Source organism: Panicum hallii, chromosome 1, assembly GCF_002211085.1.
Source record: "Panicum hallii strain FIL2 chromosome 1, PHallii_v3.1, whole genome shotgun sequence".
NCBI lineage: Eukaryota > Viridiplantae > Streptophyta > Magnoliopsida > Poales > Poaceae > Panicum > Panicum hallii.
This window is the reverse complement of record NC_038042.1, coordinates 1,240,131-1,258,472: the sequence shown is the minus strand read 5'-3', so window position 1 is coordinate 1,258,472 and position 18,342 is coordinate 1,240,131. Positions and strand designations below refer to the sequence as shown.

The window sequence follows — 18,342 nt, the reverse complement described above, 5'->3', positions numbered from 1 at the left end:
ACTCACTCTGTAACGATGGGTGCAGCAACGAGTCAAAATCCAGATCTCGCCACCGAGCTGTAGCCTATAAGCCGTATTACTATTAGTGCGATTCGTCCTCATCGTCCTTCATGGCGACAGCGGCCGTTGTGGGATCTTCTGGTCTTGGGGGTTTTTAGGGCACCCCGTCGCTTGCAAGGGTGGCCGGAGGTCGCGACTGAGGAAGCTCGCTCGCGGGGGATGCAGCGCGAAGGGGCGAGCGGTGGTCACCGGCGGCAAGGCGACCTTGCGGGCTCCGATGGCGTCGTCCAAAATATTACGAAACGCCCCATCCAAATATTTATAATAAGACCCCTACTATTTACATTTAGACCCCTGATTTGGATTAATCGCGATCCAAATATTTTCATTCTACCCCTAATATTTACATATAGACCCCTGAATTGGATGGTGATTAATAATCGCGATCCGAAAATATGCAAAATGCCCCCTGGTGGCGAACTCGAATTTGGTTCTCCGTCCCTCCGCTCCACCTCCGGCTTGTCCGCCGCCAGCCCCTCGCCGTCGCGGCCCTCCCCACCTTCCTTCCTCGCAGAGAGTGCGAGGCCCCATCTCCATCTGATGCACTCAAGCCCTGGGATCTCAGTCCTTCACTCTCTGCTGCTCACGCAGCAAGTCCTCATCATGGCCGTTTGGCGGCCATCGGAGCCGAGCGCGTACACCGAGCAGCGGCGCCCTTCGCTTAAGCACATGCAGCCATCCATTGCAGGTTTTCGAGTACCTCCTCCTCCTGTGATCTCATGCAAGAGAACGTCCGTGAAGAAGTTGATCCCTGTCCTGGTGTCCAAACAAATTTCTCTGTTCTCGCGTACCTGACGGAGTTTTCAACTAACACAACATGCTGCTGCAATTTCATTTCTTTCAACGTTTGCCCTTAGATTATTCAGGTTACCTTGTTACCATGGGCAAGTAACAATTACAGTACGTCCACAGACAAATTGTGGTATCACTCAAGATTCATATCAACTCTGACAAATCTGCATATTGTTCAGAACTTCAGATGTATCAGTGTATCACAACACTTCTGAATCAGTTTATTGAGGCCCGTTCCATGGAAAATCTCAGAATTCAGTTTGGCATTTATTTTTTTACAGTTTCTTCAGAGTACATTCAGGCTTCAACATGTACAAATTTCAGAAAGAACTACAATTGGAATGAATGCCTTTGTTTCTCTGAAATTATTTTTCATCGTCTCACTTTGCAATTTTGCTTAAGCATATTCCTGAGTCTTTCCATAGCGCTAGCTAACGAGTTCTTCATTGAACGAATTAGTTTTATTGTACGTGCCCATGTATATGTTTGGATCAAACCTTGTGCATTGTAGACAGCAGGTTGTTGCTCTTACCAGCCTCTTCAACTGTGAGCTAACTGGAAAAAAGTTTCAGCATGTTCTTTGCTATTTGTACCTGCTAACAAGAGCTTGTTTGAAAATATACAATCATAACAGTTTTTTTTTTCTAACTGTAAGCTGTAGACATCCTTGTATGCTGTGCCTGTCCTTTTTGTTAGATCACACAGTACCATCTAGGAATAGATCAGTGGAGCTTTTACATCAATTCGTGAATATAAACAACATGGTTCTTGGATTACACCAAGATACAGAGGGAGATAGTGAGACAGGGAGAGAGAGACCACGGGCTTCAAGGTGTTGGAGTGCATAGCGGCAATGTCGATCTGGCGGTGGTGAGGCCGAGATCAATGGCGGCGCAGGGGCGGTGGCCGAGGTCGGGGATGTAGTCGACAATGACGGCGGCGCGGTGCAGAGGTGGCAGCGCTTCCCACCGCTTCAGCGCTGCCATGGGTCGGATCGGGACTATAATTTTCGGTGAGGTGTTGGTGGCGTACGGTGAACCTCGTACTATGTGCCGCCGGTCCCCACCTCTATTTATAGCGCTGCGCGACGGGGTCCACCAACCATGCTTGGGTTGGGCGCCCCCCGATCCGAGCGCGAGACTGAGTCCGGCTTGGTTGTTGGACGATCCAAGTGGGGATCAACCTAACACTTTTTCGTCCCTGTTGGGTTGAGAGCTCTGAAGCATGGACATTGCATATTTGCATCACCAAAGATTTCACCAGCTAAGCTCCTCTTGTTTTTTTCTTCAAACTTCCCGGTTCTCATTCCAACAACCTCTTGCATCTGTTGTGATGGCTGTTGGGATCCAAAGAATATTTCTCCAAATAGAAAAGTGAAAATGGTATTCTAACTTAACGGGATAACCTTATATGTACTCTTAAAATTTAAAAAGTCATCCAGTTACAGTAAAAGATAGGGTATTTATACTCTTTACCTTCGTTACGTAATTTCGGTAATGCCTCTACCTACCCGGAATATCCGACATATATTCTGGTTTTTGGGCCATTTCCTGATATTGGTGTGTATAAATTATTCACGACACGATGGTCACGCCACACATATGACATCGAAGGATCCATGAAACCTTCGGATCTTGACATCATCAAAGGTTGCACAACTGATTCTTTCACCGTCAGGGAGTCGGCCTTAACCTCCAACGTGCTAATCACAGGTCCAAACGGATGGTTCATCCTTGCGTAAAGGTCACGATGTAACCTTCATGCGATCAGCTAGGCGCAAACCTTCGACCATCGTTGAAGGGCTGGTCCAACGAGACAAATCAAAAACCGTGTAATAAGTATCGAACCTTCGGTATAACCTAGTGGACACACAAAAGTTCCAAGAACTGCAAACTGAAATGAGGGTGGAAGCTGAAAAGCCCGGGCCGCTGGAATTCTTGGTTCCGAGCGGCGATCAACTTGCATCTCAATCTGCAGACCGAAATGGCTGCCACTGCTGCCGATGAACCAGATCAACGTAGGTTGACTGCCTGAGCACCTCTTCCCGCCAGTCATGGCCCATGGCGAACGCACGCACATGAGGATCTGGCTTGGGGGATTTTAGGGTCGATTGTCACCTGCGAGGGTGGATGGAGGCAGCGGATGGCGGCGCAAACCTGAAGGAAGCTCGCCGGGGATGCAGCGCGAAGGGGCGAGCGGTGGTCGCCGGCGGCAGTGCGACCTCGCCGGCTCCCATGTCGCGTTCCAGATTATTTACGGAAAAGTCCCCGTTATTTACAAATACACCCCTAACTCGGATCGTGACTACTAATCGCGATCCGGATATTTACATTTTACCCCCTTAAATTTACAAATACCACCTCCCGCTCGTCCGCCGCCGGCCCCTCGCCGCCGCTGCCCTCCTGACCTTCCGTGCCAGCCGGGAGCGCGAAGCCCCATCACCATCCGAAGCACTCAAGCCCTAGGATGTCGGCCTTGACTCTCTCCTCCCCCCAGCAAGTCCCCGACATGGCGGCCATCGGAGCCAAGCGAGCTCGCCGAGGAGAGCAACCGCGCGCACGCTTGAGCTCACGCAGCCGGGCTTGGCAGGTTGGTCGATGATGCGCTCTCGTCTTGCCCTGTGATCCTACGCGTGAGCACGTCCGCGAAGATGATGGTCCCTTGCCCAAACAAATCCCTGTGCTCTCGCCCTTTGTGCTATCTGTACCTGACGGAGGATGATGCTACTGCAATTTCGTTTCTGCTAACGTTTGCCTCAGATCTTGCAGGTTCATCACTCTTTGTACGATTATACCTACCATTCATCACTGCTAATGCTGAGGCCGGAATTATTTCCTTAACCTAAAAAAAAAATCTGTTTGTAAAAAAAAAGGACAGATAACTCATCTGTCATCAACATCGCAGATTTGCGTGTTCTTATTTCTTAACAGGTTAGACACCAGGATATGTACATTTGTATAGCCAAATCCGTGGGATTAGGGGAACAATTCAGAAAAACGCGGTCACGCCTTTCTTGCAACTGACCTACCCATAACAACCTTCACAGCAATACAGGTGTGCTAATGGAGTAAAACATGGTTTGCTTTCAGTTAATCCCACGGTTTCAGTGAACAAATCTGCTTTACGGATGAGGGTACAGGTAATTCAGAGAAGAGAGACGCAGGTGGGGCTGTGAGTGACTATATATACGGTACTCGCACTGGCATTCATGATGCAACAGTCCTGCAATAGAAATGATTCTTCAGTTAGCAATAGCTTTCAGCTGATTCACTTCTCCCCCTCTGCTGAATCATTACCGGATTTCGTCACTGCCTTCAGAGGGGAGGTCACCTGGAAGCCAGAAAGGTAGCTTTTCTTCTCTCTGCTTATTGTTGCCACAGATCACCTAGGCAGGACACTAGACATCATCATCCTGGTGAATCACAAGGAATTACTCACCTTTGCTTGTACATTAAAGTTACAGTTACTTATAGACTGCTTCAGTTTAGAGTTTTTTTAGAGAAATAGGGTTTAGAGTTCAGATATGAAGGTTCAGATGACTGGGCTGATTTCATTTCCCAAGTAGGATTCTGTTTGTGTTCATATATGTACTAACATAAAGTAGTGATGATACATGACACAGAGCACATGAACAGGTCCATCGGGTCAGATTGTACCCTTGCATGAATCATCCTTCATCCATAGTCTGAAGTTTCTTGCAGCCTTTCTTCACACCATGACATCAACAGATCCTATCCTGATTCCTGACTGTCCGTCGTTCAAAAAAATAAAAAATCCTGATTCCTGACAGCATGAAAGCGACACTCCTCGCGCATGCTGCAACTGACGCTTACATTTACATGGTTTCTTGCTTCGATGTGCCTGCAGCCACTCCTAGGACCAAGTGATCACTGCTGCTCAGTGCTATGGGAGGTGGAGATCACCAGTGCATGGCTGCCGCCGCGGCCGCGGCTGCCGGCGATGGAGGCGCCAGCGTGGAGTCTGCGTTGAGGCCCCTTGTTGGTGCAGACGCCTGGGACTACTGCATCTACTGGAGGCTCTCTCCTGACCAGAGGTAGCTAGCTTCATGATCTGACTGTGATCATGCTCCCTGTACTCGGACATTTCCTGGAACTGTGCTGATACATCGTCGTCCCCTGTGACACGAACTGTATGCAGGTTCTTGGAGATGACTGGGTTCTGCTGCAGCAGCGAGTTTGAGGCACAGATTTCTGCACTTGGTGAGCTGCCTTCATCAATCCCTCTGGATTCCTCATCTGCAGGGTAATTCACACACAGCCTTTCTAGCTGTTCTACTTCCCAAATCAATTCTTACTCAGGAAGCCAGGAATCAGGATAGATTGCAAGTTCTTTTTTTTTACATCGATCAGGATGCATGCCGAGGCAATGCTGTCCAACCAGCCGATCTGGCAGACCAGCTGCGTGTCAGAGCTCCCAGCAAGTTACTCCAGTGTAAGCACAGCTCGTCTTCAACCGCCACTGCCTAAGGCCTAAGCATGTAAGCATCGAACTGCCTGATCAACCATTGAACCCTTGACATGATGCAGGAGCACACATCCGGCGGCCCGAGGACACGGCTGCTGGTGCCGGTCGCCGGCGGCCTCGTCGAGCTCTTCGCCGCCAGATATGTAAGCGACGACTGAACATAGACCTTGGTTTCTTGCCGCCGTCAGAAAGTTCAGGTTTTTTTTTTTGTGTGGGGGCGATTAGTTTCAGACTTTCAGTTAGGCTAAAGGTAGTTAGAGAGTTGTAAGAGCACACAGCTTCAGCGTGAGCCGGCGACGCCGCCCCGAGATGTCGCGGTGAACCGCACGCAACAGCCACAGCCTTTGCATTTGGATGCGCAGGCGCACCCAAACACATGACACAGCTGACACTCTTCTTATAATGCCGGTGCGCCGCGGCGTGCGTGCGTGCGTGCGCAGATGGCGGAGGAGGAGCAGATGGCGGAGCTGGTCATGGCGCAGTGCGGGGTGCCGGCGACGGCGGGCGACGGCGAGGGGAACGACGGCGGCGTCGTGCACGCGTGGCCGGAGGCGCCGGGCTTCGCGTGGGACGGCGCCGCGGCGGGCGCGGGCGCGGACCCGCAGCGGATGTACGGGGCGGTGCCGTCGCTCAACCTGTTCGACGCCGCGGGCAACGTCTCGGCGGACCCGTTCCTGGCGGCGGCGCCCGGGGTGGTCGACGACGCGGCGGCGGCGGGGTGGCAGTACGCCACGGCGGCCGGGAGCGAGCCGTCGGTGGTGGCGGTGCAGCAGGAGCAGCCGCATCAGCTGCACGGCGCCGCGCGCGCTGGAGGCGCGGACTCGGGGTCCGAAGGGAGCGACATGCAGGGGGACCCCGAGGACGACGGCGACGGCGACGCGCAGGGGCGGGGCGGCGGAGGCAAGGGCGGCGGCAAGCGGCAGCAGTGCAAGAACCTGGTGGCGGAGCGGAGGCGGAGGAAGAAGCTCAACGACCGGCTCTACAAGCTCAGGTCGCTCGTCCCCAACATCACCAAGGTTCGTGTCTTGAGATATCCAAATCGATCGCCGTGGATAAATGCTTCTTTGATGGATCATTGGCTGTGAGGAATTGATCCTTGGGCATTGTGCAGATGGACCGCGCGTCGATTCTTGGGGACGCGATCGACTACATCGTGGGGCTGCAGAATCAGGTGAAGGCGCTGCAGGACGAGCTGGAGGACCCGGCGGACGGCGCCCCCGACGTGCTCCTGGACCACCCGCCACCGGCGAGCCTGGTGGGGCTGGAGAACGACGACTCGCCGCGCACGAGCCTGCACCAGCCGGCGGCGCCGCTGGCCGGGAGCAAGAGGCCCCGGGCGGCGGAGGAGGAGAAGGCCGGGAGCAAGAGGCCCCGGGCTGCGGCGGAGGAGGAGAAGGGGCACGACATGGAGCCGCAGGTGGAGGTGCGGCAGGTGGAGGCAAACGAGTTCTTCCTGCAGGTGCTGTGCGAGCACAAGCCCGGGCGCTTCGTCCGGCTCATGGACGCCGTCAGCGCGCTGGGCCTCGAGGTCACCAACGTCAACGTCACCTCCTACAAGACCCTCGTCCTCAACGTCCTCCGCGTCGCCGTACGTATAACCTACCTACCACCCCGCCATTGATGCCGCAGCTCGTACGAGCTCAAGAACTAACGTTGGCTTGTTGGTTGCAGAAGCGGGACAACGAGGTGGCGGTGCAGGCGGACAGGGTGAGGGACTTGCTGCTGGAGGTGACGCGGGAGTCCTACGGCGTGTGGTCGTCGGCGCCGCCGGTGGGGAGCGGCGGCATCGACGCCAAGCTCGACGGCATCGATGAGCAGGCGCAGGCCGCGGCAGAGGACCACTACGGCGGCTACAACCATCTCCTCCAATACCTCGCTTGATCATTTTTCTCTACCAATCCATTGTTCATGTTCACCCAAGGGGATCAATCAATAAACGGGCTCCGTATAATTAACACTGTTGATTAAATGAGTTATTAAACGAAGCTTAATTTTCTGCTCCGACACTGATACGGAGCAGTTCCGACACTAATTCAAATGAGTAGTATGGCTTTTATCCGGAAAATACCGAATAATGGGCACGGACGCGGAAGAATCTCTTCATCTTCAACGTCCATATGTATACGGATAGTCTCGTTCGGACCACTGTAGCCATGACGAACCAAGCAGCTCTCTGTCTCAAGATCGATAAGATGGAGGAGAAGCTGCAACAACCAAGACTATATGTGCGTGTTGTACGTTTGATTTGAACCATAAATATATCGTATATGGTATGAATTAGTAAGTTAAAACAATTTAACTACACTATCGGAGAAATCATTATCCATGAAGGCTCGTGATATGAACCGCCGGCGATAAATATTTGTAAGTTTGATTTTAAAATTTTATGAAAAAAATCAGCCATCCGTAGTTGGTGTCAAATAATGACTCCGCACAAAATTTCAAGAGTAAACTCTATCCTACTTATCGGATATAAAACTTACAATTCAATGTTAAATGGACACAAGGATAAAAACATGTTAGTTTTGTCCTTTTGTGCATTTGTATTCGAAAACTGTGAATGTTGTAGTTAGTACTCCTATCTCACAAAGGCGATGGTTGATGGTAAGATTTTAAAATAATTTATAATTTTCTAAAGATATCTTACAGAGCTTTGAAGTTACAAATTTATAGCCGTTTTCACCGGATATGCTCTAAAATTTAAGGCATAATTGCCAAATACATCCTTGAACTTTGCTCCAAAGGTCAATTTAGTCCCTAAACTATCAAATAGGCCACTTAAGTCCCTCAAGTTTCCATTTTGGATCAAAATGGTCCCTAAGCTGACTTGGCATACCATGTGCTCTTGCCATGTCATCAAGGACATCTTTTAAATAAGCCAGCATGATAAAATGGTAGATTTTCCCCCTTTGATTCACTATACCTACTATAATGGTTGTGTACTAGGTATTATTTATTATTGGGCATAAGATTTTGTGGTGACTCACTAACCCAGGTTTCTTGTAAACTATCAAATCCATGCAAAGTATTATGTATAATTGGATGAAACAAGGGTTAAATGAGGCATTATAACATATTGACTATCCAAGGACAACTAAAACTGACATGGCATGGCATGCCACATCAGCCTAAGGACCATTTTGATCCAATGTGAAAAGTTAAAGGACTTAGGTGGACTATTCAATACTTCAAGGACCAAAGTGACTCTTGGACTAAAGTTGAGGGAACATATTTGGCTATTTTGCCAAAATTTAAATGCATGTGGCAATTAGGGACTAATTCATTACAGCCACCACAACTTGATGTTTAAATAGTTAATTTTTTAGATTAAATATTTTTAATTATGATTATCTTTGTATTTTACAGAATCAAGCTCGTTGAGACCAGGAGTCCAGGACCAAGCAAAATATTTCACCGAAGCCCATCCCGCCCCGGCGTGCTTACAGCTTACCTGATCGTTGGATCAGCCGATCCAACGGCCTGAGTGCTTTGCATCCCTGAACGGGTGCTCACCTTGACACCGGACCCTCCCTCTGAGTTGCCAACGCCTAGCGCCCTCGCCGCCGCCACCGAGACGGCGAGCTCCGCGCCGGATCGACCATCGACAGCAACGCACGAGAACCTCACTGATGGCGGCAGATGCTGCAGCGCTAGAGGCGCCGCCACTCGAGAGGCCCTCGCTGGGGGAGGCCACCCTCGACGACGAGACCCGGGCCCTCGTCGTCCCCGATGCCGCTGACCTCCCGGCGTCTCCCCCCTCTGCCGTCGAGGCTAACTTCGCGCGCTACTTCATCGCTGGTAAAAGGCTTGACTTTGTCATACTTGATTGGTGTGAAAGCTTTCAGCTTTTATTTTGAGTTTCAGGTATGCTTGTTGTTTTAGAGAGTAAAATTCGTTGTCCTTGCAATGCTATAGTCTGAGGTATGCTTGTTTTAGAGAGTAAAATTCGTTGTCCTTGCAATGCTGTGGAATTAAGAATAAAGAGGATCGAAGTGTTTCAGATGAGCATTTGATCTTTGAAACCCCACTGCTTGATAATTCGGTTCTTATGTCATTTTTCAGTGTATTCTTGAAATATTGTTTCATTTTTGTAATTGGAGTTTGATATCTTCGTTTCGATCCAAATTTAAGTGCCTAATCACTTAAGCGCATCACTGTGGGAGTATTCATATCATCAATTCACCATCCAACTTAATCTTTGAAGGAACTTACTCATGTAACCCATTGTAAGTAGGGAATAATATAATATCCTGTTGTATTTGCGCCGTGGTAGTGTGGTTCTATTACTTTAGTTTGTTAACAGAATGGAATGTTTGAGAAGTTGAGAACTTTAAGCTGTTATGTTGAGCCATAAGAACAAAATGTTTTTATGCTTTGAAGAAGTCTGCTTTGAGCCTTCGAGTCCTCTAATTCAACTCCACCACTTTCTTTGGCAGATTTTATGAATCCAGGGCATGATCAGTATGTGTACCGCCATCCAAACGGGTAGGTTTTCGATTTCATGAAGTCAATATTAGCTTTTTAGCCAAAAAAAAAGTAGTAAATTGTTTGCAGATACCAAGAATGCCAAATGTGTGCTTAATTACATAATGGCGGTATTGCTCTTTCTGTGAATAATTTATCTGTTCTTATTTATTTTCTTCAGTAACTTCGATTGATAAGTGCCAATACCTTCCTGTTTCCTGATATAGTGCATACTGAAGTTTCGAACAAGCCTTGGCATATTCTTATGGTTGCTTCCTTTTTGTTAAAAAACTTAGATTGTGTGTGGTTGGTTTAGCTCCAGCCCACGTTGCGTTTAAAGAGGAAGGAGGTATAACCGCTGTTGACTTCAATGTTGGCAAGTCAGATCGCAGTGAGATGAAAGTCACGGGCAAACGCAAGAGGGTAACTAGAATGCTTGAATCATGTTTCCTGTTTGGTTTAGTAAATGGCAGCATAAATTGATGTTGATTTTACATTGCAGAATGCACAACATTTGCAAGAAAACTCAGCGCTGTGCAAAGTTTGTGTAAATGATAAATCTTTTGTCGTGAGGTTGCTCCCCTTGACCTTACAAACCAAGGAAGTATGTATGGCATCATTTTTCTTTTCTTCATCGGAGTGTTGCTTACGCCAAACTTTTACAGGTGCTGTGTTAAAGGCTCCCTTTTGGAGATCAATGATAGATTGATCAAACAACCAGATCTTCTTAATACCGCCGTGAGTACATCATGTTAGTCTGGCATTGTATTTATTTGACTCTTTGTGCACTTTGTTGTCCAGTCTCATTTTCCCTTTTAGATGTATTTGAGATTGAATATTAATAATTTAATATGAGACTCTTTCTGTTCTTTTATATCGGTATTTTTTGTGTACCATATACCAAGCATCATACATCCTTACCCTTCTATCCCTTTTCACATTTAGGCTGACAGAGAAGGATATATAGCAATCTTCCAGCCGAAACCAGCTGATTGGCTCAAGATTAAGGATAAATTTCTTAGTTACAAGGACTACAGGAACTTGAGAGGAGCATGCTGACCCCAGACACCTGAAAGGTATCTAGTGGCATATTTTTCACCTTTATGCTTGCCTACCAGCAATGAACTTGGAGGAACATGTATTCCAACATTGACAATCTGAAACTTTCATACGTACTGTCTTTATTGCATCATTTTTTTTGGCAGTGTTCAATATAATTCTTTTTTTATCAATGCAGGAGTTTTGAAGATAAACCAGTGCTTAGGTGTGATTCAACCATACGGCGTGATGATATCTTTATAAGTTTCAGTTAGCTACTGATACTGTTACTCAATGCTTCTCAGCCCACAAAACATGGAAACTTGGACCATGTTGACCTCTCAAGGAATCTGAACTGGACTGGTGTTACTCAACTTATCAGTCGACTCATATGTCAGCTCATTTGGTGAAGAGCCACTGACAATGGTTGCTTTGTTTCTTATGTTGGAAAATTGATGTACAATGAATCGGTCATTTGTGCCTCCACATTACTTCCCAATGTATCAACAGATGCTTTTGCTCCAATTTATCAAAGTTAGCAATGTCCTCCAGCTTTAAGTAATACAAAACTGTTATACGATCAATATCCTGTGAAACCGAAACGATTTTTGTTTTGGTTGATGTACACAGATGACATGAGTTTTGAAATCGAATGATTCATGCTCTTGCGATAGGGGCATTTCTTCCAATGAATAAACAAACGGTACATCTGTGCGTAGTAATAGTTGGGACCAAAGAGGCAAATAGTAGACAAAATATTGGACCACACACTACCGCACGTTTTCAAGTTCGTATGGATGGCTCTACATGGTGTTGTCAGTCAACAGTCAACACCTGCAAATTTACTTAGGCACAAGTTTGAACATAACAAACTATTCATAATTCACAGTGCATAGCTTTGCAGAAGTTATTCTTTTATTAAAATCTTCTTTCGATTGGCTTGGCGCGGTGTCGCTCCAAGAACTACATATTAGTATGCAGAGGACTGAAAAATGTCAGTCGTGTTTCTCTGCTGTCAGTCAGCTCCTGTAAATTTGTAGCCTATGAAACATAAGACATTCTGAATCTGAGTTGCAGAATCTCTGATCATTGAGATATAGTTAGCTCATCTGAGTGTCATTTATGTTTTTCCTTGTCAAGCACAATTTCAACAAGCTGAATGTTCCCCTGTAGTGAAGCAGCCTTGCATGACGGAAGGAAGGAGAAACCATCCAGCAGTTTCAAACATTTCAAACCCCACTTGACCATCAAAAACTCAATCAAATGATGACCACTGCATATATAGAAGAATCCACTGATTTATCAGAAATGTAGCTTGACACACTCCATCCAAGTGAAACTGATATGAAATGGTAACTTGGTACCTGCGGTTGTGGTACGTGGTTATGAACACTGACCCAGGAGAATTTTCCAGAAGGAAAGTAACCGTTGCGAAGAGATTGTCAAAAGCTTGCCAAATTGATGACAGTGGTGTGTCAGACAGCCCAAATGACGAGAATAAAAGTGGAAACAGGCAGCCAATGAATGAATGGGCACCAAACAATTATCGACATTTAAGAAATACAGTAATTCAATGAACATAGTAGAGTAGAGCAGTAGCTCACTTGCTGAATCGTAAAGTACATCAGCTCCCAGAATAATGTCAGAATGAAAATCAAATATTGGTTCGTCCCAGTCTCCCCAGGTAAGTCCTGAAACCTGCATGGTTATGGGCTAACTGTAAGCTCTCTGAATTCTGATAAGACGCCAGACATGTAAAATTCTATCCTCCAAATCAAACCATACCGTGCAGCTGGCATTATTGAGAGCGCATATTCTTCTGATGTTGTTCAGCACCTAGTCAGTGTAAAACAAAGAGGAAAAATCACTAAGACACTGACAAGGATCAAATAATAAGGATTTCCAAGATGGATTGGAACTAACTTCTGTATTATGCGCAATGTCTGTCAGAGTCACATCTGCTCCAACCTTTGCCGCTACTAATCCCGGTAGTGAGGTTCCAGCGCCAAGCTGTAAGACATATGCAAGTTAGAAACAAGCGTAAAATATACTAACCACATGAATTGGGACTTCCGAGTTATTGAGCTACCAACATTCAGGGTAGGCCAAAGAAAGATTAGTACCTCAACAACTTTGCAACCAGAGAATCGTGCCCTCTGTTGCCACACGTACTCTGCCAGAATGACACTGCATGGCCAGACAAACATGCCGTAGTCCTCTTCAATATTCTGTAAACCCAACCAAAGGCAACTCATCAGGACACTGGACACAGCATATAGAACACAGCAAGGCACCAGTCAGCAATACTAGCAATAGTGAGCCATGTAGAGAAATGCAGCCATAGACAGTACTAGAACGTCTTAAATATCAACAGAACCGATGGGTAGAACTAAGAAGAATCCAAGTGAGACAATTGCCCATCATCTAGCACCCCAAGGCACCAAAGGCCCTTGCGGCATTTCGCCGAACACTTGACCGGCACTGCATCAATCGCCAGAAACCGTCGTCACAGTACTGCTGCTCGATGATGGACAACCAGTAAACACGCTGCGGCGCCAATCCGGAGAAAACGTCCGGCGCCGGCTGAGCAGTGGTTCTTAGCTAGCGATCGGAGGCGCGCGTTGGGAATGGGAGGGACGAGCTCGAAGCCTCGCACGGCGCGCGTACCTCGATGATGTCGACGCGGAGGTCGTGATCGCGCTCGGACGCGCCGCCGCCGAAGTAGTGCCGCGACACCGTAGTCATACGCGCGGGAGCGGGAGCGCCACCTTCCATCGCGACGGCTTCTGATTGTGGCTCGACGCGAGGGGTGTCCAGGTAGCCAAGCAAAAAAGCCGTTGCGCTGAATACGACTAGTAATTTCTAGTTTCATCTCTACACATCATTGGGGATGTAGCTCAGATGGTAGAGCGCTCGCTTAGCATGCGAGAGGTACGGGGATCGATACCCCGCATCTCCATTTCTTTTTTTTTACTTTTTTTTGGCTTCAGTTTTTTCTTACAAATCTCGATCATCTCGTGCCGGGTGGGCAAGAACTGATTTGGAATCTAATGATTTCAACCGCTTGCAGTTGAATCGTAATGGATGCGAAAGAATGATCAAAGGATACACCACTACTACTTGCATTGTGACTCTTCTCCTCTTAGCCATCACACTGATCTGTCAAACACTCTGTAATCTGTCCATGGAAGGGCTACAGCCTACATTGTCAGGTAATCCGGCAGGTTGTTGGGGGATCCGAGGACCCTCCCTCCAACGTCGGGGAACGTTTCGTGCCCCGGCAGCGCCCCAACCTTGCCGTCGGCGCCGACGAGCACCGGGTATCTCATGAGGTGGCCCCGCAGCGCGCCCGCCCGCCCGTCGTCGGCCGCGTACCTCTCCCAGTTGTCCCGCGAGATGCCGTTCACCAGCGCGACGCACTCCCGCGACTCCGGCCGCCGCACCACCTCCGACCACCGCCGGACGGCCTCCCTGCCCAGGTGCTCCTCCCACAGCGACATCCTGTACCCGAACACCTTGCCGCGCGGGCGGCGTGTGCCGGTGTGGTGCGGCTGGTAGGCGCCGACGGCGAGCTCCGTGTCGCGCGACCCGGCCAGGGAGCGCTGGTTGATGTTGGCGGAGCCGACGATGACGTACTCGTCGTCGACGATCATGCCCTTGGAGTGCACGTACACCATGAACCGCCGGTGCCTCCGCGCCATGGCCTTGTGTCGTCAGCAAGGTGAGTGAGAGCGCCAAATCAGAGCGGATAAACGAACAGCAGCTCAGTGATCATATGTGTGGACGGCGATGATGGTTACCGCGTGGCTCGTGGCGTCGGGGCGGCGATCGTCCGGCGGCCACCGGCAGTGGCCGTCGCCGGCGGCCTCCTCCTCCGGCTCCCGGTTGCCGAGGCAGTAGAAGTTGAGGTATTGCTGCGGGTGCGCGCCCCTGAGCCCCGCGCGCTCGATCTCCCCCGCGATCACCCCGTACATCATCTCCATCGTCTGGCTCTGCCAGAAGAGGATCTCCTGGGCGGGGCCGGAGCCGGGGTCCCCCTCCGGCCACATCGGGATCACGACGTACGCGGCGAACGGCTCGCCGGCGCGGATCTTGGCGGCCACCCGGAGCGCGACCTCCATGGGCACCAGGTTGCCGGCGCCGGGGTGCCGGTACGACGGCCACGCGTGCGACGAGCCGATGAAGTACTGGTTCTCGACGTAGACGAAGCGCTCCGCCGACCGGATCGCCCGGACGTACGCCGTGTGGATGCTCTGCTCCACCGCCAGGTTCTTGTCGCACAGCAGGTGGTGCCGCGCCATCGCTTCTCCGTCCCAGGGGCGCGGGAACCGCTTCAGGGACCCGGCGTCCACCGACCGGAACACCTGGGCGTGCCAGCGCTCGGGGTCGTGCTCCGGCAGGACTTGCAGGGCTTGCTGCTCGTCGTCGGCATCAGCCTTGGCTGGGCTGACGATCCAGGGGATGCGCTCGAGCTTGAGCAGGGCGTCCTCCTTCCAGTGCGCCTTCTTGCCGAATCGTAGCACCCTCCGCAGCTTCTTCGTCTTCCTCCAGCGCTGCTCGAAGTTGTCGAGGACGTCGTACGCCGCCGGCCCGTCCAGCCGGCAGTGCATGTCGTGCCACGGCTGCCGGGGACCCAGCTTCGCCGCGTCCTCCCCCTACAAATCAATTCATAGGAACAGTGATCGATCACCCAAAGATACACTACATCTGGTAGATTGGTGACGTACACCGAATGTGGGGTTGTAGACGTCGCCGTGGAAGACGGTGTGGAGGCCGCGGAAGAGCGTGTGGCCGGGCGTGTCGTAGCGGCCGGCGCAGAGGTCGAGGCCGCCGAGGAACGCCGTGACCCGGCGCGTCGTCTCCGACGCCGGCGTGTCCACGAGCACGCACTTCTGGTGGTGCGTGTACAGCGTCCCCACCACCTGCACGGCCGCAGCTGGACACGTCGCACTCAGCATTCTCAGCTCGCATTTGCAATGCGAGTGGTAGGAACTTTCCTCTAGAAGAAAAAGCTGCAGGGTCGCTTGCCTTCTGCTTGACCATGCCGAGCTTGCTGCTGGGGTACCGCGGCGACAGTAAGCAGATCACCGACGAGTGCCTGAAGAACTTCTTCGTCTCCTCGTCGTGCGTGTGCATCACGCCCCTCTGCAAAAATGCACACAAACACACAAAACAAGCAACAGTTTTTTCTTCCTCTCTTCATCTGGAAATCAAACTGCTTCAATTTTCGTTGAGATTGATGTAGACGACGATGACGAACCGTCCTCAGGAAGAAGTTGTGTGAGGTCTTGTCGTCCCAGACGAGGAGCAGGACCCGGACGCCCTCCTGGGACTTGTACTTGAGCAGCTCGCCCAGGCTCATGTCCTCAACCGCCACGCCGCCCAGCTCCTTGACCTCGGCCGCCTTCGCCGCCATCTCCGGCGACATGGCGTCCCGCAGCAGCCTGACCCTGGTGAACACCGACCAGCCCGCCACGTAGACGAGGTGCTGCGCGCCCAGCACCGCCAGGCACAGGTCCTCCCAGCACCGCCCGGGCTCGAACGCCCCGGGCACGCCGCCCACCTCGCCGGCCCCCACGTGAGCGTCCTGGTACAGCCTCACGTCGCACCCGCGCCGCGGCGGGAAGAACGCCGGGACGCCGCCGCCGCCGCCGGGGCGCCAGGGCGCCGGGGTCCGGCCCGCCGGGACGAACCTGGCGGAGATGCGAATGGCCGAGCCCGGCTTGGGCGGGCCGCGGCCGTCGGGGCGGAGGAGCGCGAGCCACTCGGAGCGGATGGGCCTGTCGGCCGCGGCGAGGACGGCGGCGGCGGGGAGGGAGGCGGTGCCGATGAGGTCGGAGCCGAAGGGGTCGGCGTCCCGGACGTGGAGGTCGAGGCGGGCGGCGCGGTGCGCGAGCGGGAGCAGGAAGCTGGCCTCCCACCTCGGCGCCTCGGAGTTGCGGAACACGTACGTGCGCGCCAGCGTCGCGGCGGGGGCCCCGGGCACCACGACGGCGGCGTAGGGGTCGGACGCCGGGAGCACGCGGTGGCCGTGCGGCTGGCGTGGTTTGCGGCGGCGGCGGAGGCGGTGGTGGTGGCGGTGGCGGTGGTGGTGGGCGCTCTCGTCGTCCGGCGCGGAGCGGCTGGGGCGCGCCGCCGGTGGGCAGAGGCAGAGGCGGCGGAGGAGCGTGGAGAGCACGTCCATGTTGGGGAGGCCCCGCGCCTCGTGGATGGTGAGGTCGAGGTCGCCGTGGAGAAGCAGCGCCCCGCCGGCGCCGGAGCTGCTGTACATTGGATTGGATGCCGGCCGGAGCGAGTGCGCTCTCTGGTGCGTGGCGGGAAGCAGAGGCTCTCTGGAGCATGCATGCGCGCGAGGGCTTGGAGAATAGAAGACGACGAGGTGGCGTGTGGCTGTGTGAATGAGGGGGGAATGCGATTCTTAGCGTGCCGGCTTTGACAACAACACATGAGTGGTGGATTGTGCTTTCCGGTAATGGCAACTTGTGCGTGCGTGGGGCCCAGGCTTCATACAGAGTTAGAGCTAGGAGTTCCTGAAACAGCTCAAATTTTTCATTTTTGTAAAGCTCAAATTCAAACTCAAACACGTAAAAAAGCAAGTAGAAACTCAAACACGTAACCCAACACGTCACTTGTTTTTGTGGCAGATCATCTTTTTTTGGGCTCGAAGATGTAGGTCGCCAGGCCCACAGGCCTTATACCGCTTCATACGATCTGGAGCTGGGCCTCAGCATTTTACTCCAGATTTGGGCCCGCGGTACGGCCCAAATATCAGCGCACTTGAACCACATGCCAAAAAAAAAAACAGTGATGGTGGCGCTGCCATCGTTCATCGATCTGGAGGTAGCATCATGGAGCAAATAATGAAGAGCACTATTTTTTCTCTCTCGCCCTTTTCCTTATGCGGTTAAGAGACCTTTATTTTTACAATCAGCTTATGATGCTAATGAAAGTAGCCAATGTTTAAAATAGCAGTGCTACAGTGGTGCTATAGCGGCACTATAGCGGTTTCGGAGAGCTGCCGCTATGCCCACTACAGTAGAAAAGTATACGGCTGTAGCGATGCTAATAGCGTTTTTTGGAATTTACCGCTAAATTATATAGGCCGCAATTTAAAACATTAAAAGTAACAAATAAACCCTCACTGTCTCGATGAATGATTCCTTTCACTATGTTTTATCCATAGCTAGCACACTATGCACGCTAACAACCAGGTATTAGAAAATATGAGTTTTGATTGAGAAAAAAAAGCAAATGGTCATACATGCCCCTAAAATTATTGCAAAGATACTAGAATATTAATATCTTTCTGTACCAATATGGCTGCTAGGCATAACGAAATAGAAGAAGGTTTTCATGCTACCAATATGCAACGTACTTATGGATGCAAATTTCACTGAATTTGTTTTGGGTTATTGGGTCGATTATTCAAAATGTTCTAAAACGAACTACGATATATGGTTAATTCAGGGGAGAAGATTAAACTAAAGTGGCATGCCACACAAC

General features: G+C 50.9%; 4 protein-coding genes and 1 non-coding gene across 11 annotated transcripts; 3 read left to right on the top strand and 2 right to left on the bottom strand.

Annotated features, from left to right (window-relative positions):
- The first annotated feature begins 3,223 nt into the window (after nt 1-3,223).
- On the top strand, nt 3,224-7,298 carry LOC112900947 (transcription factor TDR-like). 7 transcript variants are annotated; one of them, XM_025969775.1, is made up of 10 exons: nt 3,224-3,441; nt 3,612-3,906; nt 3,992-4,197; nt 4,475-4,906; nt 5,011-5,115; nt 5,223-5,304; nt 5,400-5,480; nt 5,778-6,353; nt 6,449-6,925; nt 7,009-7,298. In XM_025969775.1, exons 4-10 carry the CDS (start codon nt 4,758-4,760, stop codon nt 7,216-7,218), a joined length of 1,680 nt encoding a protein of 559 aa, XP_025825560.1. In that variant the 5' UTR covers nt 3,224-3,441; nt 3,612-3,906; nt 3,992-4,197; nt 4,475-4,757; the 3' UTR covers nt 7,219-7,298. The 7 variants fall into 7 exon arrangements, with proteins under 7 accessions (XP_025825560.1, XP_025825551.1, XP_025825544.1 ...); XM_025969766.1 differs by having other exon boundaries at nt 3,224-3,620; nt 3,783-3,906; XM_025969759.1 differs by having other exon boundaries at nt 3,224-3,906; nt 3,992-4,042; nt 4,171-4,197; nt 4,730-4,906.
- A 1,517-nt stretch (nt 7,299-8,815) lies between these two features.
- Nucleotides 8,816-11,364, top strand: LOC112894458 (FAM206 family protein). Its single transcript, XM_025962187.1, has 7 exons — nt 8,816-9,135; nt 9,774-9,822; nt 10,098-10,224; nt 10,304-10,374; nt 10,467-10,539; nt 10,747-10,877; nt 11,039-11,364. The coding sequence occupies exons 1-6, from the start codon at nt 8,967-8,969 to the stop codon at nt 10,858-10,860; spliced, it is 603 nt and encodes a 200-aa protein (XP_025817972.1). The 5' UTR covers nt 8,816-8,966; the 3' UTR covers nt 10,861-10,877; nt 11,039-11,364.
- A 171-nt stretch (nt 11,365-11,535) lies between these two features.
- LOC112894450 (methyltransferase-like protein 23) lies at nt 11,536-13,626 on the bottom strand. Its single transcript, XM_025962175.1, has 7 exons — nt 13,507-13,626; nt 12,963-13,067; nt 12,763-12,849; nt 12,625-12,675; nt 12,444-12,537; nt 12,204-12,288; nt 11,536-12,112 (listed from the first exon to the last, which is right to left on the bottom strand). Exons 1-7 carry the CDS (start codon nt 13,612-13,614, stop codon nt 11,956-11,958), a joined length of 687 nt encoding a protein of 228 aa, XP_025817960.1. The 5' UTR covers nt 13,615-13,626; the 3' UTR covers nt 11,536-11,955.
- Nucleotides 13,627-13,725: 99 nt separating this feature from the next.
- Nucleotides 13,726-13,798, top strand: TRNAA-AGC. The gene has a single exon. It is a non-coding gene; the product is annotated as a tRNA-Ala (tRNA).
- Nucleotides 13,799-13,831: 33 nt separating this feature from the next.
- Nucleotides 13,832-17,110, bottom strand: LOC112883791 (phospholipase D delta-like). The gene is made up of 5 exons (XM_025949020.1): nt 16,100-17,110; nt 15,868-15,984; nt 15,567-15,761; nt 14,640-15,488; nt 13,832-14,543 (listed from the first exon to the last, which is right to left on the bottom strand). Exons 1-5 carry the CDS (start codon nt 17,108-17,110, stop codon nt 14,040-14,042), a joined length of 2,676 nt encoding a protein of 891 aa, XP_025804805.1. The 3' UTR covers nt 13,832-14,039.
- Between the last annotated feature and the right edge of the window lie 1,232 nt (nt 17,111-18,342).